Source organism: Mastigoproctus giganteus, chromosome 9, assembly GCF_048544385.1.
Source record: "Mastigoproctus giganteus isolate SK-2022 chromosome 9, ASM4854438v1, whole genome shotgun sequence".
NCBI lineage: Eukaryota > Metazoa > Arthropoda > Arachnida > Uropygi > Thelyphonidae > Mastigoproctus > Mastigoproctus giganteus.
In genome coordinates, this window is record NC_143583.1 from 91,012,605 (window position 1) to 91,040,200 (window position 27,596).

General features: G+C 35.5%; 1 protein-coding gene across 1 annotated transcript in view; it reads right to left on the reverse strand.

Annotated features, from left to right (window-relative positions):
- LOC150080537 (tight junction protein 1-like) overlaps positions 1 to 27,596 on the reverse strand; it is a 489,733-nt gene that overhangs the window by 12,059 nt on the left and 450,078 nt on the right. The window contains exon 33 of the mRNA XM_090380724.1: positions 10,709 to 10,920. Within this exon, the coding sequence (XP_090236850.1) occupies positions 10,709 to 10,920 (212 nt within the window). The remainder of the gene's footprint in view (positions 1 to 10,708; positions 10,921 to 27,596) is intronic.

The following is a 27,596-nucleotide window of genomic DNA, read 5'->3' on the forward strand; positions in this document are numbered from 1 at the left end:
AAGCAACGTTTTGTTCACTGACAAAGCTGGGTTTACTCGTGATGGTATTTTTAACTTTCATAACTGTCACATTTGGTCTGATGAAAATCCTAATGCAATTCATGAGTCACAACATCAGCAACATTTCTCGTTGAATGTCTGGGCAGGGCTACTAGAAGACCATCTAATTGGACCACACTTTCTGCCAAACAGACTAACAGGGGAGCTGTACCTTCAGTTCCTGCAGAATGTTCTTCCAGACCTCCTTGATGATGATAATGTTCCATTTCAGCAACACCAGAACATGTGGTTTATGCATGATGGTGCACCAGCACATTTTTCTCGAGTTGTGACTTGGTATCTAACTAGAAGGTATGGTCAGGTAAAGGTGGGCCTGTAGTGTGGCCTCCCAGATCACAAGACTTAAATCCTATGGATTTTTGTATCTAGGTCATGTAAAAAGCTTGGTGTACACTTTTGACATTAACACATTTGAGGAATTGCAGTGTTGGGTTGAAGGAGCCTTTCAGCAAATCAGAAATGACCCAGGAATGCCTGAAAGGATTCGCAACTCAATGCAGAGAAGACTACAAAGCTGCATACGGATGCAAGGACAGCATTTTGAACACCTTTTGTAACATCTGTAAAATCCTGTGGTGTTGAAACCAAAAGTTAAAAATATATTATCTTATGTTTAATAAAACCACCCTAAGCAAAGGATTCACAGCTTTTTGCTAAACTAGTGCTCCCATAGTCAGTGGCGGATCTTAACAGAAAATGTGCATTATCTCGAAAATGGTTCATTTGCGGCCCGATGTTCACTGGGATTTTTTTGCTTATTTTAGTTTGTACTTTTCACCTTTAAATTACTGACCATCATTTTTGAAACACCCTGTAGAGCAGATATCTTTTAGGGGTAATAAAGGTGATATTGTTGTACACATTAGCACTAATGATATTAAGAGTAGGAGATATGAGGAATTACTTAACAAGTACAGGGCAAAGTTGAGAAAAAAGTTGCAAGTTAGGATTAAGTTTGAAAGTGTTTGCAATTCTGCCAAGACATGATAGAAGGAAGTACATTTTTAAAGTCTTGTCAACAAATTCAGCCCCAGAGAGACTGTGCAAGGCTCACGGGGGTAGAAAATTTCTCAGCATGGTCTGTGCTTGTTAACAGGAGACACTGTTTTTATGGAGATAGGATATATTTCCCATTTGTGTGAAAAGTAATATGGGAACTGATTTTGCTATGAAGTTTTGAAGTCCATGTTTCTTTAATGTTCAAGATTGTCTTTCTACTCACACAGTTAAGGTAAGCATCTATGGTCACACAGGAATTATTTTTGAAAGATTTTGTTATTGTTTTCATGTAGTGAAGATGTAGAAATGAATATGTAACACAGTATTCATTTCTTAATGAGAAGCAAAATAAGTAGGTATCACATGTCAGGCATTGTGAAGTGTGCCAAATTTGAAAAAAAATTTGAAAAAAAAAAAAAATTGAAAATAGAAGTGTAGAATTGTGTCTAATATGTACATATATTTTTTAAAGTATTTATAGTATAATCATCGGAAATATCCATACTTAAAATGTGCATGTTTAAAATTTAGTGCCTAAATCTTAATGGCCACCTTTTCAACTAGAAAATGGATAAGAATAACAAATTCAAGTCTATATTTTTTTAACTGCCACTTTCTTTATTAATTTTCAGAAGAATTAATATTTTTTCTGATTTTTTGAAAATAACGAGAGATAAAAAAGTAAAAAAATATCCATACAGTAAATATTGTAATATTTTTAGGAAAGATGAAATATTAGTATAATCCATGGATAATTCACAAACACCTAAGTTTTTTTTTTTCTAGAAATTTAAAAAATATATATTTTTTAAAATTTTGCCCTTTCACATGGCAGTGATGGTGTGGCATCACACTGTGTTAAAGGGTACAACTCAGAAATGGAACTGCAATCTTCTTGGTGGAAAAGACATTTAGATATAGTTCCTTTGATTTCTTTTTGTTGCTGTGCTCCTTGTGATTTATTTTTGTTTCAGCAATGGCAAAAATCATTAGATGGTGTAATACCCCAGAGGGAAGTCTTGAAGGAGATATCATGGAATAGCCAGCAAGAGCAACTATTACAGCCTGGAAATTTATGTGTATCACCTTGTATTCTATTACTAAAATAACAGGCCGACCGAGCTAGCCAGGTGGGTAAAGTGCCTGCCTGGCAACCCAAAGGTTGCGGGTTCGATTCCCGCCTTGGGCTTGGATCAAAGTACTGCAAAAACCTTGGGAGGTGCATTATGGCCACAGAAGCCTATGCGCCAACAACTACCAAAAAAAAAAAAAAAAAAACTAAAATAACATTAGCAAGTAGAACTAATTGACCAGAATTCAAGATTAGTGTTTAAGATACTAAAAAATTCCAGTACAGAGGATGGGGAAATACAGTGAAGATTTCTATAGCCTCATATTATGATCAGGAAATGGGAGAGGGTTTATTGTTATTTTTTTATTATTATTCATATAGCCAAATTTTAGCATCTAATGGCCACATTATGCTGTGTGCATATATGTTCACAGGCTAATTTGTATGTTGTGTAGCTGAAATTCAGAGTAATTCAATGGGGAGGGGGGACAATCTCCTCTCCATCTGAGCTTGGCTAACTACAGCCTTGGTTGGAGAGGCCGTTAGGAATTCCTCCTGCATTAAACAGGATTCCAACCTAGACCTCTGCAAAAGACAAGTAGTGAAACACCTGTATTGCTATAGAAGATCTCATGAGGGGTAGAATGGATCTCACCCTAATACTTACAGCAAACTTTTGGTTTTTCAAAAAACTAGAGATCAGATATTTGTTAGGAGGAGGAAAATAGGAGGTTTTTGGGCCAAAACCTAGAAAAAAACTAGAGGTTTCTTTAAAAAAAAAAAAAAAAGCAGGAGTGCTTCCCAAAAAAAAAACTGGAGATTTTTCAGAAAAAGCAGGTTTTTAAAAGTATTCATTACACTAGAAATTAAATTTCACTGGCAAAATACACATTTTATATTAAAATAAAGCCACTGTATTGTTTACCAGTGCTTTTAAAAATTACCTTATGTAACATTTTTATTTCCATAGATTTCTGTTTGGATATTCTATTAGATATCAACTGATTTTGATTGCTTCAAGAAAGATATTGTTACAACTTTGACCTCTTCAGAAACATTGAGTCAAAATTCTGTTTTTAACAATGCCACTAGTGATTACATTTGGGTGTCAAGCATTTCCAAAGCTTCATCAAAAAGTGAAGATCTGAACTTTTTTTTTGTCTCGTTGAACATTCTCTAGAACTCAGCATTGCTATGAGGAATTATTAAAATGCCAATTATGAACTGATATAATTTCATATAAATAAACAATTCAAATACTTCAGGTTTCCTTGTGCACTTTTCAGCTCCCCAACCAAGGACCATCATACATAAATTCTTTCTTCTTTCATAAAAGCAACTGATAAGATTCTCACACTAAAACTGAGAGAAGTGATGCTGCAAAACATCTATTACTTCTGCCACTGCCTCTGGCTAGAGTCGCTCAACATATCATGCAATTCAAGAACCATGAATTGCTGCAAAGGCATGAGGCTACATCCTATCTTGGAAACAACTGTCTTGAAGCTGGATAAACACTGGCAGCAAACCTACAGAAGTTCATGCACCAACAACGAGCACCAATCTAGTAGTTGAACGTTCAATCTCGCGGCCATGCATGCATCACAGCGCGCACAATTCTGTATCTATTAAATTTTGTCTCTAACGTCATTAATCCGTTAGAATCTGTATACTGCTGATGAAGGGGTCCATTTTACCCCGAAAGCTGCATTCTTCTTATTTTTCATTAAATTTATTACTGGATATATACAGTATCATTAATCTCCTTACACAATGGAATCCAGTACAACAGTCCCATTTTTATTTATCTATTACTTCATCTGTTACTTTATATATAATGATACCAAGAGGTATTGGAAACTTGTGCACAAAAAATTTCAAATTTAAAAATAGTGCACTGGCAATTGATGAAATTTGTGCTACTTCAGAATTTATAAGGGCATATCAGTGGGAATTTATGCACCACTTATTCACATGCAGCCATAAAGTGCTTCCTCACTGAGCAAAAGAAAAGAAAAGAACCACCTTCTCTGGTTTTAGACTGTCCACTATTTTGGCTACTGCCAAATTGTGAAGAGTCTAAAACAAGAGGAGAAGATTCTATGCCTACGACTAAATCAGAATCATCCTTCTGGCTTGCCCTACTATGGTAATCAATTTCCAAAATGGAAGATTTAAAAACTGTTGATAAAAATAAATTTGCACATAACATTCTTCAACATATCTAGGAATGATGACCTCAGTACATAGATGTGAAATATGGTGACGTGAAGGGATATATTTGAATTTTAAAACATTGGCAGTACATTTAAAAGAAACAGGCAAATTGCTTCATTCAAGCTAGAAGAGAGACACATGAGCAAACTTACTGCATGAGTGAGGATAACATGCCTAGAATTATTATCATTTATTCATATTATTAGCTATATGGTGCAAGGAAACCTGAGGCTTTGGCTACACCAGCCAAAAAAAAAAAAAAAAAAAAAAATCCTGAGTTACCCAGAGAGATGTTGTTATTTGGTTTTAGGAGCATTAGCAACTAAGGCCATATTGCTCCGAGGATATGCGGTGGTCAATCCCTGACCTTCCCGCATCCTCCACTTTTGCTCCTTCCCAACGGAGGTGCCACCCAGAGAGAGAGAGAGAGCACCAAGAAAGAGAAGAATGATGATATCCAGCTCAGGACCCTGGGTGTGCCAAGCCCATACTCACCAGATATGAGCCCCTGGGGCTTGTCAGTTTACTTGGCCTGTTTTGGATTGCTTTTACTAAAATGTTTTCAACTCAGAAGTTCTTTTTCTCGAGTTCACCAAATTATCTTATTTCAAAATTTTTGGTTCATTAACTGGAGCTGAACATGAGTCAGCACCACTCATTAATGATTGTTAGTTGTACTTTTCAATTTGGTAACTCTGAAAAGTATTCATATTACTATATTACTTTACTCACCATTTCTAACCTTTTCTTTAAGTGGACTTGTCAAAGGTTGCCAATGTTGTAAGACATCAAAGACAGCCAACATGTAACCATCACGCATGCTCCAAAATATTGTTTACTTCAGTGGCATGCATTAGTTGAAATCGTTTAAATCTGTTTTTTTTTTTTTTTTTTTACCACTTCCTTTTAGATAACAGTAAATGTCTGCAATATATTCATCCAGTTTCAGAGAAAGGCATATAGATCCCCTTAGCACACAAAGTAACAGGATGACAAGGACTGCCTATTACCTCCAAGTACTCAACCTCTTCTCTTAATACCCCTGTACTCCAGTCTTTAGTCCTATCATAACAGGCACATTATGAATACTAAGTTCCAGATAGTTTTACTGAAGGAATTTTGCATGCTTTCAGGTTATTCGGATGTCTAGCGTTGTATGTTGTAAAATTACCTAACAGTGCTGACACTGAGAGCAAACTACTTTTGATTTGATGATTTTTTTAATTAACAAAAAGTATAACCAAAATATTGTTTAAATCTGGTGTTTTTTCCGTAGCTGAGTGGGCAGGAGCGGGAGTGCAGTAGTACACGCTCTTTGTGTAGACCGGGGTTTAAGCCCCTGACTGCTAAATACGGTCGATCTGCCAACCTGCACTGGACCAGCGTGGCAGATTATGGTCCATTTCCCTCAGCATAAATTGTTGAGGAGGCTTCCATTCTGCAGTGGGTTGATAATGGCTGCAGTTTACCTTTTTATAACCAAAATGAATTATAGCTTGGAATAACTCTGATCACTGCCATCTGTGGTAATTGAAAATACTCATTTTTCAGAGCCTCCTTTCCCTTGATGTGCAATTTTGCTAACAGTGCCTGTTGTTTATGCTCTTCCACAACCATAATTTTTTACTATTTCACTATTGGAAAACATATTTACAAAACATATTTCATAATAATAACTGTGATTATTTGTTTGCAAATGTCTGGTTACATCCCACCACCTGTAACTGAAAAATCACATCTATATACAGTACACAAGGGCAAACATGTTACCTTATCCAGATTTTATGATACTTAAAAAATCTTGCATATATATCTTTTGAATTTTATGCCGTATTCCTTTGGCATTGCCAGGTGGGAAGGAGCAGCAGTGCGTAGCACATGCTTCTTGATTAGACCGGGGTTCGAGCCTGTCACTACCAAATACGGAGGATGCGGGAAGGTCAGGGAATGGCTACTGCATATTCCCGGAGCAATATGGCCTTAGTTGGTGAAGAAGAAGAAAAGTAAGCTGTGTATGATGCTAATGAACGTCAAAGCAAGGGAAAAGCTGGTGAAGAAAAATCATCCCATCATTAGCATTAGTAGAGGCATTTGATGCAAGAAAGCAAGCTTATGCAGCATCGGCCAAAAAAAAAAAAAAAAAACCACTTCACCCCTCTGTTCGTTCAAAATACCTGTCCAGCTGAGCCGTAAACTTATTTAGGCTATCAACTTCCACGACAAGGGATGGAAGTCTGTTCCACCGACCAACCACTCGCTGGCTAAAGGTAAATTTCCGCACATCTATCCTACATCTGTCTTTCCTCAATTTGAATTTATGCCCTCTCAGGTGATTATTCTGAGCGAGAGGCAGAATCCCATCAGCATTGAGCATGCTCAAACCATTCAATGCTTTATACACCTCTATCAGATCACCTCGCTGGTGCCTAGTCTCCAGACACTGTAATTTGCAAAACTTAAGCCTTTCTTCGTAAGAGCACCCCTTTGTTCCATTCACTAATCTTGTTGCCCTTCTCTGTTCTCGTTCCAGCAGCTCTACATCCTTCTTGAAATGAGGCCTCCAGACCTGTATACAGTACTCTAGGTGTGGCCTGACCATTGCCTTATACAAGGGAATAATCACCTCCTTATCCCTGCTAGAAAAATTCCTATATATCATTGACAATACACCATGAGCTACTCTTGCAGCCCATCTGCACTGCTCAGAGAACTTCATATCTGCCTGCACAACCACCCCCAGGTCCCTTTCATTCTCTACCACTGTCAGTGTAGTACCACAGAGTTGATACGTTGCTCTGGGGTTGCTGTTTCCCATGTGTAGTACTTTACATTTGTCATTGTTAAACTTCATTTGCCACTTCTCAGCCCATCTGCTCAACCTTTCCAGATCCTGTTGCAGCAGCATAGTGTCAGTAGTGTCCTTGACAACCCTGCCTACCTTTGTATCGTCTGCAAACTTCGACATTAAGCTTGATATACCCTCATCAATATCATTTATGAATACAGAAAACAATAATGGACCCAACACTGAGCCCTGAGGGACTCCACTAATAACATTAGTCCACGACGAGCAGTGTCCATTGATTACCACTCTCTGTCTTCTCCCCCTCAGCCACCCCTTTATCCACAGCAGCAATTTGCCTCCAATGCCACACTGCTCCAATTTGTGCAGCAGTCTTCCATGTGCAACAGTATCAAAAGCCTTTCTAAGATCCAAGTATATAATATCAAAGTTATTCCCTGCATCCAGTTCCTTTGTGACTGCATCATAGTATCCAATCAAATTGGTCAGGCAAGACTTCCCCTTAACAAAACCATGCTGTGTCCGAGCTATAGCTGAAGTCTTGTCTAAATGATCCTGCAGTGCTTCTTTAACTAGTGCCTCCATTAATTTTCCTGGAACAGAAGTTAAATTCACAGGTCTATAATTACTTGTGTCAGCCTTTGATCCTCCTTTGTGAATTGGGGTGACATTTGCCCATCTCCAGTCTGTAGGTACCTCCCCTGAGTCCAAGGAAGCTCTCATAATTATGGCTAAGGGTTTGCTTACTTCCTTTGCTGCCTCCTTTAATATAACTGGATAGATCCCATCCACCCCGCGTGCCTTTCTTGTGTTTATCTTCAACAATTTCTCCTCCACTTTACTCTCAGTTATTACAAGATTCTCTAGCTTACTGCTAGAGTTGAATACACCTCTGGCTTTCCCCTCGCTAAATAGCTCCTCATGTGTGAAAATGTCGATGCAAAGTATTCATTTAGTTTGTTAGCTACCTGAGCAGGATCATCAACAGTTGACCCATCGATATCAAGTGGACCAATCTGATTCATCCCCTTCCTTCTAGAGTTTACATAAGTAAAGAACTCTTTGCTGTTTTTCTTTGCATCCCTTGCCAAAGATTTCTCGTAACCTGCCTTTGCCTGCCTAACCTCCTTTGTAACTTGGTTACAGATCAACTTGTATCTATCATAGGCTTCTGTGTCATGTGTTAATTTGTATGTATCCCATGCATGTTTCTTCTCTTCCATATGCCTCATCAGTTCATCTGACATCCATTTAGGCCTAAACCTTGAACAATATTTCTTAGTTGGTATGTAAAGCCTAGTAGCTTCCAAGATAAGTTCTTTGAATGCTTCCCATTTTGCATTTGCTGTTGATAATGCTCCTAAAAACCAAAAAAACAAACAAACAAACAAACCTTTGGCATCTTACGGAAGGCCACTGTTAATTAGCTTTACAATATACAAGTATCATGAGATTATTGTCCATAGCAGAGAACAATGCTATTAGTGCACATTTCTATTTTGCAATACAAACTACCACAGCATAATGAATAATCTAGTTTTATTATTATTTTTTTTTGCAAAAAAAAAAAAAAAAAAAAAAAATGTGGAGAAACTGTTACCAACTATATTACTATGGTGAGGTAGAGAAAAAAAAGGCAAATTGAGTAAAAAAGACAGACTATCCATCATAAATCTGGAGAGTGGCAGCTATGCTCACAGAAATAGGTGTACCTATTTCTGTTCTGTTTCACCTATTAAATGGTCTATTTCTCCTAACCATACTTTGATCAAGGTTTTCATTTTAATTACTACAGCACAATCTAGATGGGCTCAATATGAAAACAATTATTTAATCAGTTACATGAATATAATTTAATGAGCACAGCCTTTCAGATAGTCCATTTTAAAACTCAATATTCTAAAACCAAATTTTTTATTTTTCCTGTAGTTTGCATTGTTTAGCCAGATGGCGACATCATATGTGAGAATGGGAAAAAGAAAATGATAACAATAAACTAGTTTGCCTTCACATATAAAAATGCTGCAATCAACTATTTAGCTACTAAGTTGAATGACTTTTAAAACAGTGTTTATAATTAAGCAGAATACTTAGAAATTGAAGCAGTTCTATTTGTAATACATGGAAGTAAGGTACAATGCAAGGAACGGTAGCAAATTAGTTGGAAAGAAATTTTAGTTGGATGGGAAGAATTATTCAATAGTTAGTGGATAAACCCATGATATAAAGCTATGTTATAAAATTTGTCTGTATGTATACTGCCCATTCAAAAGGTTCAATAAAAGAGGAAATGGAATAACAGTAATGATCTGAGACTTAAATAGCAGGGGAAGAAGTATATCTACAGAAATATTTTAGGAAAATTTAGAGGGAAAGGAGAATTTAACAATCATAGCACAAAAAGTTGCTAGCATTTTTGTGCATGACACATACTCTTAATTATGAACATAATATTTCAGCATAAAGATAGCCAAGAGTTTATGTGAAGGGAACAGAATAAACACCAAAAGACTTATAGAACATAATTGAAACATAAAAGTAATACAATAGAAGGGGGTACAAAAAGTTTTTGTGAATGAAAGTGACCATTTTTTGTGTTGAATAAATTAAAACTGGTAATTAGTTCCAAAAATATGCAGTATAAAAAAAAATGTTAAAATAGACAAAAATCAAAAAGTTCTTAGATTTATCAACAACCATTTAATACAGAGATTTTTCTCAAAAGCTAAATAACATGCTTGATGCTAACATGACTAGATGGCAAAAAGCAAAAATTTAAGAGAACTTTAGTTGAGGATGTAAAAGAAGTGTGTGGGAAAAGATCTATAAAGCCAGGAAATTCAAAATCTCAAGAAGTAAGCAGAAGTTAGGGTAAATAAAAAATAAGAAATTTTTGTTAAATAAAACTAATTAATCCTTTCTGGAACTTGAAGAAAAGATATTAATATTAGTAGGGGCAAATGATGCAAGGAAACAAGCTTATACAGCATCAACAACAACAAAAAACACTACCTAACTCATCTCTCCATCCCCTCTAATAATTTGTTTAATTCTTCCTTAAATTTATTCAGACTAACTATCCACTTCCACAACACAGGAGAGTAGTTTGTTCCAATGATCAATTACTTTCTGACAAGACAAATTTTCACACATCTATACTGCAGCCATCCTTTTTCACTTCAAGTTTATGTTCCCTTATGTGCATTGTCCTAGATAGAGGAAGGATGCTATGGGTGAAAGAGACCAAAAAAAAATCTTGGGAACATTCTGGGAAAGAATAATGGTTAAGTGCCATGTAGATTAACAGTGTACATTAGATATAAAGGTTCCCAATGAACAGAGCTGGACTAAGGTATTTCTGCACCCCTTGCAGAAAGATTTTTTTTTGATGCCCTTTACTAGGGATATTTATATTTTTTGCTTTATTGTTCTTCTGTTTTTGGCACCCTTAAAGAATGGTACCGGGCAAGGGCCCTGCTATGCTGTACCATAATCCGGCACTGACAATGAGATTATTTTATATGAATACTTGCCCAACTAAAAAAATATATTTTTACCTTTTGCTCTGTCTAATGGAGGTAACATATTTGTATCTTGGCACACTTTGAAGTATATCTCATGTTCTTCACCTTCAGAGATTGCACCAGGTGGAATAATAATTGTCACACCAGTCTCCTTTGATGTTAGCACTCCTCCTGCATGACTAAACACACCATGAGCTGTATCTACTACACTATGAGTATTATTTAGACTCTCTGAAGAAAATTCTCTACAAGAAACAAAAAAAAAAAAAACCATTTAAAACTAAAGATTATGTTACATATCTGAGAACTCTTATAATATTCATTCCTAAAAAATTATTATCAAGATAAAAATTATTATCTGTATTAATTACACTCAGTGATCACTGAATTGTAACTACCTACCTAATACCATGTTGGGCCACCATTCGCATGGACAACAGTTGCTATTCACCTAAGCATTGACTCCACTAGATGAAGTTGGTAGGGATCTGCAGCCATACTGCCTGCAAGGCTTTCCAGTGTTGGAATAGATGATGGTTGTATGTCCATATGCCTCACTTCCCATTTCAAAACATTCCACAGGTGTTCCATTGGATTGAGGTCAGGAGCTTCCAAGATAATAATGTGCCAATGACATGGCACATTATTATCTTGGAAGATCTTGTTTCTGTCCAGGAAAAAATGCAACATGGCAGGATGCACATGGTCTCCCAATAGCTGCTGGTAGACCTCATCAGTGAAACATTGATCCATACATACCAGGGGTCCTAGTTCTTGCCAGAAAAACATGTCCTATATTAAGCAACCACTGCCACCTGCCTGGATAATGGGCACCACACCTGATGGGTCCATGGATTCATGATGATTGCACCATACACAAAAGCTATAAATCCATCAGCATGTTTCACCAGGTATTTGGACTTATCTGACCAGTGCACTTGTTTTCAGCCTCCCAGTGTCTAACCAGTGTGTTGTTGACACCACAGCATTTGCCATTGATGATGATCAGCAATGAGGAGAGTGTGTCTCTTGGGTTGTCTGTTGAAGAATCTCATATGTCTGAGTGTGCAGCACATCATTTGGGATATTGTGCTTGCATCTCCCATATTGTATTGCAAAGTCAACTGTCACACAGTGACCTGCCGTTGAGCCGATACAAAGCACAGCAAACCTCCACTCACCACTGACATCCACCTTGAATAATCCTTAACAGTTCTGTTGGCGGGAGGTGGTTTGACCCATTTGACACCATTCTTTGTACACCTTAACCATAGTGGGCTGTGAGCAACTGATGTGCTGTTTCTGATATGGAAGCATCGAATGCACGAGCTCCCACAAACTTGCCCTTTTGAAAGTCTGTGATATCTTTACTATGTCCCATTACTGCTACTTTATCACTCTGATCTGCACAACCAGATGAAAATTACCACAGCTCTAGTGTTGGAATAGAAAATGTTTGGGTTTTTATACTGTGAGCTATGCAGCATAGTCCATTACAGATTGATGGTCACAATTCAGTGATCACTGAGTGTATATGAATGGTGATCAATAAATAAATAAGGAGCTTAATAAATATGTGCCAATTTATTTACGGGGATGAGAGCTACGTTGAAAATTAGTGACAACATAATATTTCTGTATGCTATATACTAGTATGCTGTATTTTGTAATCTGTTTCCTCAAGCTCCTACATGTGAACCCCTGGCACTGGTCACCGTGATGGGATATTGTATGTAATTCTGTACTTCACAATAAAGATTTATTTATTTATTTATTTATATTTTTCTACATAATCTACATCCACATGAGGCATATGTCCTACTGCCACACTAACTTTCAAATCCCCCTGCAAAGAAACAGATGCCCAGCATATGGAGAAAGCAGCACATTTTGAACCTCAACATTGTTTCCAAAATGCTAATCTTCAAGCTCCTTCTTCAATGCTGGGAACAAATAGAAGTCAAGCTATGTTGGGGCTACAAGAGGGATGGTCCAATCATTCATAACTAAATTCCTCAATGCCATTTTGTATCATTCTGGACATATTGGGGGGGGGCATTTTTATTATGCAGAATAACACCTTTAGTAAGGAGGCTTAGGTACCTGCAATAGATGGCAGATTTCAGTCAAATGAAATTGTAACAGTAATGGTTGCCATTTTCTCACTGTAGGCCCCATATGCTTCTAGTGAGATATGTTTCACTCCTGAATCAAAGGCCACTCCATGATGGTCTTGGCGCATTATAGCCTAAGTTGCTAATGTGCCAATAAAATCCAAACCAACCAGCCACTCCATGCATGGATGATGCCTTGGATTCAGAAATGAAGTGATGCTTCTCATTGTCTATCACTGTGTGATGCAGAAAGGCATTTCCATCCTTTTAGTACTGCATGAGATTGTTCCAGACTGTATCTCATCTTTGTACTGTAATGCTCAGAATGAGTTGATGAGGCGCCCACCATGCTGATACTTTCTGGTAGTTTAGAACATGGATGATGGCATGGGCACTGCTAATAAAGATATATCCATTTCTTTGACCCATGCACCACTTATTTTCTCCATATCTTGAACACATGAAAGACCTTCATCAAGTGGGAACTTGCATAGATAGAGATATGCTTGATGTTGTATCGTGTCTGGGTTAGTGGCTGCTGCAATGTGACCAACAGCTTACAGTGCTACAGTGGGTACCAGGAGAGGTAGAAGAAAGATGTTGCAAATTTTCAGTGTAGCTCTTATTTTTGTAAATAAACTGGTGTAGATTTATGAAGCCTTAGAAACTTATTTATTGAACACCCTCATATAAACATATAATATGCTTTAAATTTACTAGTAGAATGAATTTATTTATTCAAAATGCAATAACTTTCTTTCCTTATGGAAAACAGATTAACTTGTAAGCCAGTTTTTCTGAACTAAAGAAATATTACCAGAAAAATATTCAGCAATTAAAACTCCTTATTTAAGAAAAAAAAAATAATAGAAGAAATAGAAAAATAGATAAAATAACCACAGAGTAGTTTTAAAATAATAAACTATGGTGGTGAAGAAACACAAACCTAATATATTACATAAGAAAGCTGTACTGTTTTTAAAAATACATTGCAAACAAATTGTACATAATAATCCAGTAAAAGGTTTCAGAAATTAGCTGGCATATATATCATTAGTAATGAAAGATTCCATGATGGATATAAGTTTCTGCATTCATTACAGAAAGAAGTACTGATGCTGAAATTTTATTACTGACAACTGGGGAGAAAATATCATCACAAGAGAAAACAACAGAGATGAGTTACAACAGTTTAACAGGGCATTGAATGAATAAAATATGTAATGCCATAAATGAAAAACATATTTTACAGAATAAGCATATGTTGGTTAACATAACACCAGCAAATGGTGCATTTCAGAAAGAGATGAATTAATCACAATATATATTGTTTTTGGTCAGGCTTCTGAACAAAAATAATATATATTCTTCGCATAAATGGAGAAAGTATTGCATTCCCAAATCTCATGTTAAAATTTATTTATGTTAATTTTATGAAATACCATTAAAAACTTTGCAGATAATTGAATATCAGTCATTCACAATGAAGTTTTCTTATTAATTTTTTTGTAAAGTTATATGTGAAAGGACCAAATTTTTTGCTACTGAAAGACTGTATGAGATGTAATCAAAAAGCTGGACTGGCTTTGTATCTTGAAAGAGCAATGCACGAATCCTTCACTGATCTACTGAGTCTGAATACAGATTCACTGAGTCTGAATTAGCACACATTGAATAGAAGGTGTTTTATATGTTTCACTTGCATTTTAAAATGGGCGAGTTTACTTGAGCAGTTTTGTTTCAAACTAGAGAAAAGTGCAACAGAAACACACATAATGTTAAAAACAGCTTTCTAAGATGATTCTATGTGTTCAAAGCTTTTCATTGGTTCTCAAAATTTAAAGATGACTGCTTGTCCATTTAAGATGATCCTCACACTTTAAAAATCATTGATTCAATTGCTTGTATTCTGATCATGAATGGTTGATGTATAATTATCTACGAAGTTGCTAATGAAATTGGTATTTCATATAGTTAACATAAATCAATTTTAACATGAGATTTGGGAATGCAATACTTTTCAGCCAAGTTTGTGCCTTGCATCCTCATTGATAATCACAGAGAGTGGTGCACTCTCACAGGTCAGGATCTTTGTTGACATGCTGCTGCTGACCCACACTTCTTCCATTGTTACTGGTGAGAAATCATGGGTGTATGGCTGTGATCTGGAAACAAAGGTCTAGTCCTCTTAATGGAAGACTACGTCTTCCGCAAAGCCCAAAAAAGCAAACAGTTTCAATCAAATGTGAAGATATTGTGTTTATCATATTTTCTGACTCACAGGATGTGTTTGTTATGAATTTGTCCTGATGGTCAAATAGTGGACAGGAAAATTAGGCTTCAGAGAACTAGAGTTTGCATCAACTCAAATGGAAAGCACCAAGTGCTTTTCATTTGAGAATTTCTAGAAAAGCACTCAATCATTGTGGTCCTCATCTGCCATACTCAATTAATTTATTAATTATCTGCATTTCTTTGTATTTATGAATTTATGTATGCTGATTGCAAATATGACGTTAGTTTTTGCATTGTTGTTTGTTGTTATTTGGTTTTTAGGAGCATTAGCAACTAAGGCCATATTGCTCTGGGATATGCGGTGGTCATTCCCTGACCTTTCTGCATCCTCCATATTTGGTGGTGACAGGCTTGAACCCCGGTCTAATCAAGAAGCATGTGCTACGCACTGCTGCTCCTTCCCACCTGGCTACAGAGGCACCAGTTTTTGCATAGCATTAACGGTTTCCCAGAGGTAAATATTCAGTAATACTATATCTGATTATTCACAATGTTTAACTTTTGTGGAGAAGAAAGTATTAATCTTTACTATAAGTATACTAAGTATACTTTACTATAAGTATAAGTATAACTTTACTATAACTAAAAAAAATTACAAGTTAAGAAGTTAAAATTTGTAGAACAGTGATTAATTTAATTGAATTATTGGTTAATAATTCTACAAATATCACCTTTTCCTTATTTGATGTTATAAAAACCTCAGGTAAAAAAAAAAAAGAAAAAAAATCAAAAATTGTACATTTCATTGTCTTTGCCTTTTTGTGGTCAGTGCAATCAACCAGATATGGTCACCCATCATAGTTTTATCCCACCCTTCTTGGTACCCCTTCTCCATTGACTATATATTGCAGTGAAATCTTTTCCGATACTCTTCAGATTTGGTCTGAAAACTCCAGGTGATGGTGCAAGTAAATGAAGCTTGAGTGCCATTCTGTACTGCATGGCACATTTTTCTGAAATTTTCAATCAACTTGTTAACTAGTTTTTTTTGCATAGCATCAGTCATTTTGTTTTCCAGTTCTTGTAAAATTAACATCTGCTTAACTTTTGGATCATAAAATATGCCACCTTTCAATTTTACATTACAAAATTTTGGAAGCATAGACTGTATATGTTTGAACATGTCACCTTGAGGAACCAAGGTGGTCAAACGTTTAACAAATCATTTGACCACCCACAGCTTGATATGGAGTGATGGAAGCAAGACTGTTTTTATTCTTAGAACCAAGGAACTGTTACTACATTGTGTGTGCACCAGGCTGTAACTCAATTCTGGCAGACTCTTCTTTTGTAGCTGATCTACTTCTCTACTGCCTTAGAGGCTGAGAAAGCAAGGGAACTTAGTGAAACCACCTTGCAAAACCAGTCAGAAACTAGCATCCAGCAATTACAATTATTCTTGATCTTCTCTAACACTTCACATTTCTGTTGTCTTCTTTAATATGAATAGAGTGGGCAACAGGAATCAATGGGTGTATACAGTAGGGCCCACTCATGTGGCAGGTTAGGTTCCAGACCCCCGCCGAAAAGTGTAACATAGCTTTTTTCACTTGCGAATGCATATAAAAGTCTAATAACACGTTTACACTATCATATGCTGTAAACAGACTGAATCACCAACAATAAAATGGTGCCTGACGCTCTTTTTAGACTCGGCTGCTGAGCGCGTCATGCTGAAACACAACGAAAAAGTGGAACAAGCGCTGAACATAAAGAACATGGATATAATTGAAAACCGCTGTATTAGCAGAACACCGAGAAGCAAATGTTGAAAAGTTTGGAAAGCACAGTTTCCAAACTTTTACTTGAACTGTCTATGAAAAGATACCACTATTCTGGATTGAGACTAATACCAGTTTCTTCATAAAGACAAATCAAATAAAAAAAACAGGAGGACAGGGATTCAACAACAGTATAAAAATGATACAACAGCACAAAAATTATATGTATTTTTCAGTATGTGGACAGAAAAAGATATTCCATCATTAAACACGGTGTCAGGAGCTCTACATTGGTTTTGCTTGACCCAAGTCCTTCCCTAAGTCACCCAATTTTTTCTGATTAGGGAAATATGGCACTTTTCTCAAACAAGCTTTTGAAACAATTATCCCATTCTCCAGGTTCATCATCCAATTCTTAAGTTTTCTCTGGAAGGTGGATTGGCAATTGGGAAGTTTCTTTGTGCAGTACTGGAGCAAAAGAGAATGGTAGTATTAAGGGATACACAGCTTTTTGATCTGGAGACTTTCTAAACTTTGATATATCTACCATATAAAAGTAGTAGTTGTCATGTGGTTTGTGTGCTCTCTTCCTATTTGATGTATTGCAAAATGTATACACTTACAGCTACAGTGAAAACATCCATCTAATATGGCAAAAATGAGGTACTTATAACTTGTCTCAATTGTCCATAAGCATCTGAAATAGGTTTTGTGTGCATTACAAACTTGGTGCAACCACTAACCTTATAAATCACACAGGCTCTTATATGGGTGTTTCATTTAAAGGACACCAGGGTCTATCTTGCTATTTTTAGGTTTAGGGTATTTTGTCTGTGGATTTTTTTTGTCATATTTGGGCTGAAATTTTTGGATCTGTTGTTTAAATTGGACTAGGTATTACCATTTAGATTTTAGGATTTCTAAATTAAAATTTTGCTTCCAACTGCTTTTTTTGCAGTGGGAAAGTTGTTCTGTGTTTTTGGTTTAATCTGAAAACGTCATTTTACTTCTGGAACAAATGTAGGCAAAATTTTAATTTATAAATTGTAAAATCTCATCACATCATACAGTGTTTTCACCAAATAGGAAGTGTAAATGAATCTACCAATGTAGTTTGCTATCACTGCCTTATTTTTCAATGTATATGGCTCCCTCTGTCTTTGGATATCTGTCACTTCTGAATTTTTATCTATTGGGGTGTGCTCAAGAGTGAGGCTTATGCAAACAACCTCCATACAGATATTGATGAATTGGGCCTAAACTTGGAAAACTAGTTGCCTAGATTTGTTTCAGTGTATTTGATACAATTCTACAAAGAATTGCATCAAGCACAGTGAATGAAACTGAAACAAACCCTTAGCCATAATATGAGAGCACCTTTGGATTCAGGGAAGTTTCCTATGGACTGGAGATGTGCAAATGTATCTCCAGTTCACAAAGGAGGATCAAAAGGTGGTTGGTTTACAGTTTTTATGGCACATCAGCAGGATCAAAAGGTGGCAAGATTAATTACAGCCCTGTTAGCTTAACTTCTGTTTCAGGGAAAATAATCATCACTGGTTGAAGAAGTAATTGAAAATAAGTCACTGGTTAAAGAAGTAATGCAGGACCATCTAGACAGGAATGCAGTTATACTGCAGTCACAGCATGGATTTGAGGAAAGATCTTGTCTCACCAATCTGATTTGATATTATGATGCAGTAACAAAGGAACTAGATACAAAAAATAATCCTGATATCATATGCTTGGATTTCAGGAGAGCTTTTGATATTGTTGCACCTAAAAGACTGTTGTATAAATTGGAACAGTGTGGCACTAAGGGCAAGTTACTGCTATGGACAAGGGGATGGTTGACTGGGAGAAGATATAGAATGTTTTTTAATGGACACTGCTTTTCATAGACTAATGTTATTTAGTGGGGTCCCTCAGGGTTCAGTACTTGGCTCATTGTTTTCTATATTTCTTAATGATACTGATGATAGTATATCATGCTTAATATATAAGTTTCCAGATGATACTAAGGTTGGCAGAGTGGTTAATGACAGTAATCAAGATAAGCTATTGCAACAAGATCCAGAAAAATTAGGTCGATGGGCTGAGATGTGGCAGTTGGAGTTTAACATTGACAGATACTGCATATGGGTAGCAGTAATCCAGATTAACATACCAACTGTGTGGTATTCTACACTCAGGGTAGTGGAAAATGAAAAAGACAGAGTTTATTGCAGTCAGATATGAAGTTCTCTGAGCAGGACAACTCATGGGGTTTTGTAAATAATATACAGGAACTTTGCTAGCAGGGATAAGGAGATGATTATCCCATTGTACAAGGCAATGGTTGGCATACAGGTCTGGAGGTCTTCATTCTAGAAAGGATGTAGATCCACTGGAACAGGTGCATAGAAGGACAACAAGATTGGTGAAGGGAACAAAAGGGTGGTCTTACCAAGAAAGGCTTTAGTTCTGCAAATTGCCATGTTTGGAGACTAGGCACTTATGAGGTGATCTGACTGAGGTGTTTAAGGTTTTAAATCGATTGGACAAGCTCAATATTGATGGCATTCTTCCTCTTGCTCAGATTACACACAATGAGGGGGCATAAATTCACTGTGAGGAAGGATGGTTGCAGGATAGATGTGCTGAAGTTTGCCTTCGACCAATGGGTTGATTGTTGGAACAAACTTCCATCCATTGTTGTGGGTAGGTTGAATAAATTAAAGGAAGAGCTAGACAGATTATTGGAGGGATGGACAGGTGATTTGGGAAGTTTTTTTTTTTTTTTTTTTTGGGCTAATGCTCTATAAGCTTGCTTTCTTGCATCATTTGCCACTACTAATACTAATGCATGTCTACATGAGCAAGTAGGCACTTCTAGCACATTCTGTAACAGTTTTAATTAAATTATGAATTTATTTTTTTAATAAACTTTTGTTGTATTGCAAATTGGACTGTATTTTAATGGGATAATTGTGCATAAAATGTAATGAATATATAAAATTAAAATTTGCTGATAAAAGGAAGGGTAGAGTGGTGAATGAACAGTAGACAGGGTACACTACTTCAGGACTACTTGGAATTACAATATGAATGATAAGTGATATAGCAATTATGGGTTTTTTATACCAAATATAAGGTCTTGTAGCTGGGAAATAATAGTCCAAGGATGATACATTATGGGAGAGGGAAAAATTAGAGATGGCCACTAAAAAGAAAGACTTAATGGCACTGATACAGGCACTGATATGTTCTCCATGGTATATAAGTGAGCTAATAGGAAATATGGTATCATGTCAGTGATTCACCAGACCTTTGAATACAGAGAGAGAGAACAAAATTAGAAAGCATTTGTATTCAAGAATTTTAAGCATTTAGATTTAAGCAAGAAAATGCCAATCCTTCCCACTACTTGAAAAGGTCCCAGTAATACTGCATATTTTGTTACCACCCATTACATGAAAATATTTCACTGACACTTATAATTTTGCTCCTCTCCCTTCTGAATGTGATTACTTTATGGCTTCCATCTTAACACAGCCCTGGTGTTAAGACCACATATGAGAAAAGATATGGACATGCTGTGAACATACTTTCTAAAAGGGCAGTCAGACTGGTCTACTGAATCTACAAATATCTGATCTGCAGGGAATGATAGCTAGGCATCTGTGGGGGGGCAACAGTTCAAGAATGAATCTTAAAGGAGTATGTCATTGCCCAGTAAACATTTCAACACCGAATAAATTACCTCCCACAGTCACTGAGGTTAAGATTAGGGAAATTAATAGAACAACTGGACAAGCTCTTATTGTCAGCCAATAGGAGAGAGTAAAAACTTTTTTTTTTTTGTGCATACAAGAAAAGACTACCTTTCTCGCATCATTTTAGTATTAGTAGATTTAATAGTGGCAAATGATGCAAGAAAGCAAGCTTACACACATCAGCCAAAAAAAAAAAATCCATTTCACTTATCCATCCCCTCCAATAGTTCATTTAATTCTTCCTTGAATTTATTCAGACTATCAAGGCTATTTGATATGGCTGTTTACGAGTATAAAAGAAACTTTTCTGAACCCTTTTTCTGTTCTCTGTAATAATCCATAAAGAACCAAACATGCACATATTAACTGATAATATTAATAACTTAATTATGAGAAAATTTCTGCAATAGAATAAAACTAAGTATCACAAATCAGTCTTAAAGAAACAACAAGAAAAGTCATCTCATAAATAAAACATGTATTTTAAAACAAAATATTAAAATATGAGCAGCATCTTTTGGTATTTAGCATAAACTGTTAAATATTAAAAGAAAATTAGTGAAATATCGTTAAACTCATTAAAGGAAAATCAAACACCATAAGCAATCAAAATGAATAACAGCCAAACAAATATTGCTTTTCATTAAAAAAAATTAAAATTTTGTTTAAAAATTTAAAATTATTAATAAAACAATAATAAAAGATAAAAATAATAAATATTCATGTTTCTGCATTCTTGTGAATTTCAAGCACTATTTTTGAACAATTCATAAGTGAGAATGAAAAATGGGTGCTTTATCACAATGTTAAACATCACTGAACACTTGTGTTGGAGAATCCAGTACATCAGATTCTTCACCCATTTTCATTCATTCTCATTAACGAATTTGTTCAAAAACAAATTCATTAATGAATTTATTTAACAAAATACATTTTAAGTTCACAAGAATGAAGTGAGACAAATATTTACTTGATCTCCAAGATTTCTGGTGACAACATGTACAGAACCAGTTTTTGTAAAATTTGCTAAAACATATGTTGTGTATATAAAGAAGTTATTCAACTGATATAAGAATTTAGTTAATGATACTTGGTGTTGTGTGGTTCAAAGATTTTGTACAGTTCTATTCATTCTTGAAAACATTATTTCTTAAAACTATAGAAGTAGACAATTCCTATGTTGAAGGTGATAATTCTTGTTACTGTTGGTTCTGCAAAGAAGAATGGCCTGTAAATTTTACCTTCCAATATTGCTGCAGAAACATTAACTTTGGAATCATGTTCAGTTAACTCATGATGGTTGTTCTCCAACATGTCCCAAATTGTGCTAATTCAGATGAAATGTCACATCACTGAAGACCAAATTCCACATAATCTTGTCATCATTAACCAGATTTTTGAGAACTCTGAACAAAAGTTATACCATTCACTTTGTCTATGAGCTTCAGTTGCTGCATAACCAATATTCAATGAGATTAAGGTACTTTCAAATAAACTTGCCAAACAGTTGTTTTGATATATTCAGTTATCTACTAGCATTGCCACACTGATTTCTGCAGACTGCAAAAATGACTGTCTAATGCTTTCAATGGCTTCTTCACTCAAAGGTCTGCTGGTACTTTTCCTTTACAGGCACAAATATTAATTATTGTTTGCACAATGATTGTACCATTTGGAAATTAATGGCTTACTTAGTGGGTCCTTCGCACACTCATGCCAAAACTTTGTGCACTGTCACAACAGATTTTGTTTTGTGAAAAGCTGACACACAAAATGCCTGCTGTGGTCTGGAAGCATTTTGTGATACTGAGGAACATAGCTCTATTTAGTGGCAAAAATACACAGTAGGCCGCAACCTAGGTGCCAGGTGCCAAATTAAAATTTTGATGCAGTCTGTCCATGCATATATATTAAAACTTGTTCTGAGAAAAAAAATATTAAATTTATGAAGGTTATTTACAGATGCCCTACACAGTTGTAAATTTAAATTTATGTATGGTTTATAAATTAATTTCAATATATATAAAAGACAAATGCAGAGAAGTGTTCTATTACTAGCATAATAGATTTTTTTTATTATTATTAATATTTCAGATAAATATTTCAGTTACAGGTAGTATCAAAATGTAAAGAAAATAATGCAGCTTTATTCTTATGTTTTAATATAATGCCTTGGAAATATTACTCATTACAAATAAATAACAACATACTTTAACTTAGGGAACAGTGCTATTTGTTTGAAGTGCAAGACTGAGACAACGTGGTGACTTGTTTTATATGAAACTGATGTTTTGTAAAAAACTGAGCATGCATTTTGTAATGTAGTATTTGTATTAAAACTAGCCATATAGTGCAAAAGCCACAGGCATTTTCTGCAATGGACTCCCAAAAATAATTTAAAAAAAATAAATTTTTGTGAACATTACAAAACTACTTAAACTATTTATCTACATGAGTTAAATAATTTTATAGCTCTCATATACCTGAAGCCTTTGTTCTAAATTTACTTCAGTTTACACAATTTGATACCTTTTGGCATCTCTCCTATTGTGGAAATATTCCATCACTGGTCTTACACTAATAGTGTCAGTGAAGAAATAATCTCTGAAACAGCTGTCTTTGGAGTAGCATTAATTACAAATAAAGTAATAATACTACTTCTTTTGGGAGCAGTGTTGTTACCTGAAGCAAGATGAAGCTAAGTTTTGACTTTCTTTACAATGTGAGATTGGTGCATTTTACAGCAAATTGTTTCTTGCAGTGTAATAAGTGAGGCTCTTTCCAATTTTTAATGTAAAATAAGTTTTTGTCAGATTAAACTATTTTTCTTCTCTAATGCAGAGTGAGTATCTTTTCTTGTATATTATAAATTAAAAGTCTTCAATTTTACACTAGTAGAGCCAGGTATAAAAAGAAATGGTGCTCTAAATAACAAGAAAATTTTGTTCATTAATTTATAGCCTACATGAGAGATAAATGAGATTTAAATATTAACTGATTTGTTGATTTATAAACATAGCCTTGCATATTGAAATGTATTTTAGTGTCATCAGAAGCAAACATTAAAATCAAAAACTAAAATTACTTTGGTTACATCATCAAGTGATCTTCAGAAAACCTAAAGTCCTACATAAAGGGCCATATCAAGTGGTTACAAAAAAAAAACAAAAAAAACATGCATTGTGCAATCCTTTGCACAGAGCTTTAGGTAACTGAATAATGTAAATGTGGAGTAATTTTACTTTTTTAGTTTCATTATTCATCTTAGTAAGAGGAACTAAAGTGGGTCTCGGTATATAATGCTGCACGTCTAAATCAACAGATCATTTAATATCTAAATTTCAGTTAGCTCTTGTATAGACAAAAGTTAATGAATAAAACTTTTTGGCTAAACATGCAGGGCAATATGTCTAGTTATAGTTTTCATCTTTTATATATAATACTATTACAGAGCACTCATAATTTTGAAATATATTTCAAAACAATTGTTTCTACTCTGTAAGCGGAAGCACTTTTATTTTTCTGGTGATAACAGAAGATAAAGCTATGATATTATAATAATCTTTATTGAAATAAAGGAAGAAACTGTACAAAATCAAGTTGTTGAATTGCAGAGGCTAGGTTGCATCTAGCTCAGGAAAAACGTTTTAAAAAGTATTAAAATGAAACATTAGAGAATAATAATAACAACATGCCAACCACGGGTATGGTGCCAAAGACCCTACATAACACCCTAGCAACAATAGGTCTTTGGAGAGAACATCTACAAGGAACTCCAGAAAGTCGCAATCCTGAACACCCATAGGATAGTCAGAGAGTTCTTCAACTAACTGTAACACCAGACATAACAATGACCCTGTGTACTTGGTAGCAATACCAGTCACAGGGTGGAACCCCCAATCAAAGAGAAATAATATAAGAGCAACAACAATAATAATAAAGGTAATTAAGATAAAAAAATAAGAATAAAACTCAAAACACAGAGTAAACAATCTGTTATGCATTGTGAAAACTGTTCTCAATTATATGTTTGTCTATGATCTTGATACTTTGAGTTTTGCACCTATAAACACATATCATATATCATTTGAAAGATTTTTACGAGGGATCAAATTAATACTAGCCACAATTAAATAAGTTAATTTTATTATTAATCACTAAACTGAATAATTGCTTTGTCACCAAGCTTCACTGGTAGTAGATTTCATAAAGGTATTATAAGCAGATTAACAATAGATAATATTGTGTAGTGTGGTAGATAAATTAATTGTATATTTATGGTCTTGTTTATACATGACTGATCAAGCTCAGCTGTAATTGTCATTAGTTTTTCCTATTTTTTGATTGTTTTGATAAAAATAAAAATGAAAGAAATCATATTTAACTGATGTACCCCCCCCCTCCTGATTCGGGTGCAAGATAAGAATAGTCAAGTGCCAGAAAGCATTGCTCTGGTTGAAGGTGATCTAGTTTTATTGGGAGACTCTAACTATTGTCATGGAAATGGGTAATATTTTTTGTAATAAAGAGATATAATGACCAGAACCAGGGTGTGTTTTCCGGGTGCAGTAATTGATGATGTTACTAACAGATTGTCAGTTTTTAAGGTGGGGGATAAAGAGAGAATTATTATTCATGTGGGACTAATATTAAACGAACATGACCTGATCATTTGTGGGATAAATATAGAATTGTTGAAAAAAATGCCACAAGTTAGGTCAGAATGTGTATGCGTCTGCAATTCTGCCCAGACATGATAGGAGGGATTATATGCTGAAATTCTTGTGCATTAACTCAAGACTTGAGGGAATCTTCAAGGCTCTTTATTTTTATTAGCATGGCCCACACTTTTAGGTAGAAGGAATCTATTTTGTAGAGATGGTATTTGTTTGAACAAAGGTGGTATAAGGATTTTTGCCAGTATCATTGAGGATACCTTAAGGATTCAGGGAAACTGCTAGTTAGGAGTAAGGGAGAAGGGTAATATAGATCTGCATATATCTGATGATATGGGTCAAAGTAATCCTTGCACTCACCTAAAGAATTCTTGTTTGCTGCCACAACAGCCAATGTTGGAAAGATGTTCTGGGTACAGCAATATTTCAAATGAGTGGGATGTGAAAGGTACGGAAAAAAGCCTAAATAACTTCAAGGAGTGTATCAGGGTAGTAAACTATAGAAGAATACTTGGTCTTAACTGTATCTACTGTAATGTCAGGAGTGTTGTCAATAAAGTGGCTGAATTTGAACTCCTGGTTAGGAGAGTTAATGCTGACGTAATAGGGCTAACAGAAAGGAGGCACCTTTCTGTTTTCATCACCAATTTCTGTGGAGGCACCCGGAAATTGGTGATGAAAATTTCTGCTATGGTATTTATAATGTATTTCAGAAAGATAGGAGGGGTGGTGATGTCATGCTGCTTAAGGCACTATTTAGCATCTATTAATTGGATAGATCAAAGAGTGATCGTGAAAACACTTAAATTATGGAATACCTTTAAAGCAAAAATCACAGAAGCTAATGAATGTATAGATACAATTAACAAGAAAATATTGCAGAAGGGGGATGCTGAAATGGATAAATGCAGAGCTGGCAAGTCAAATAGAGCAGCAAAAGAAAGCATGGGACAGTTTGTTTGTTGTTTGTTTGTTATTTGGTTTTTAGGAGCATTAGCAACTAAGGCCATATTGCTCAGGGATATGCGGTGGTCATTCCATGACCTTCCCGCATCCTCCGTATTTGGTGGTGACGGGCTCAAACCCTGGTCTAATCAAGAAGCGTGTGCTACGCACTGCTGCTCCTTCCCACCTGGCTACGGAGGCGCCTCATGGGACAGTTACAGAATGATGAATAGTAATGAAGAGTACAACAGCTACAAGTTGATTTGCAATAGCACCACAGATAAGGTTAGAGGCTAATGCTGTGTATGAGAAAGCACTGGTTAAGAGAGCAAAGAGTGGGGACAAGGAATTTTTCATGTGAATACAACAAAGAAGAAAGCAAATCAGATCGGACCCTTATATCTGGGTTGTGGGAAAGTCTTAGATAACCCAGCTGACATTGTGGGTAAATTGAATAGGTACTTTGCATCTGTCTTTAATGAATAAAGACCCTTCATGCTGAGAAAAGGCTGTGCAAGTGAGGCTGAGTGATATGAAATTAGTAATTTCGAAATTATAGATGACTGTTTATTAGAAAAGGTTTTTCTAATAAACAGTAAAAAAAGCATAAAGGCAAGTAAGGCTCCTGGAGTTAATGGCATATACCTAGTAATTTTGAGGGAGGCCGCCAGGCAGTGTATTGATTTTTGGTTTGGTTTGCCAAGTCCGGCAGTGTATTGAACCATTGAAGTTAATTATGAGGGCACCTTTGGACTCAGGAGAGATTCCTTTGGAGTGGAGAAGGGCAATGTATCAGCAATACATAAAGGTGGTTCTAAGAGTGAAGTTGGTAACTACAGACCGGTTAGTCTGACTTCAGTGGTACAGAAAATCTTAGAGGCATTGATTAAGAGTGCAATCCGGGGACATTTAGATAGATATGTTATTCTGAATAACACACAACATGGTTTTGTTAAGGGAAAATTGTGTTTAACTAACTTAGTAAGCTATTTTGACACAGCTAATCAAGAGCTGGATGTAGGGTACAATTTCAACATAGTTGTCTTGGAATTTAGCAAGGCATTTGACTCAGTCTCATGAGGGACTGAGTCAAATGCCTATTCATGGGAGGTTATTGTATAAGCTGGAATGTGTTGGGATTACTGGAAAAATTCTAAGTTGGATTGCTGGTTGACTGCAGGGCAGAAAGCAGAGGGTTGTGATTAATGGATATTCTTCAGATTGGTGTTAATTCAGAAGTGCAGGATCATCTAGACAAGACTGCAGTATTAGTTAAGCCACAGCATGGGTTTGTTAAAGGGAGGTCTTGTTTGACCAATTTGATTGGATACTATGATTTGGTCACAAAGGAACTGAATGTCAAAAATAATTTTGATATCATATACTTGGATTTTAGGAAAGCTTTTGATACTGTT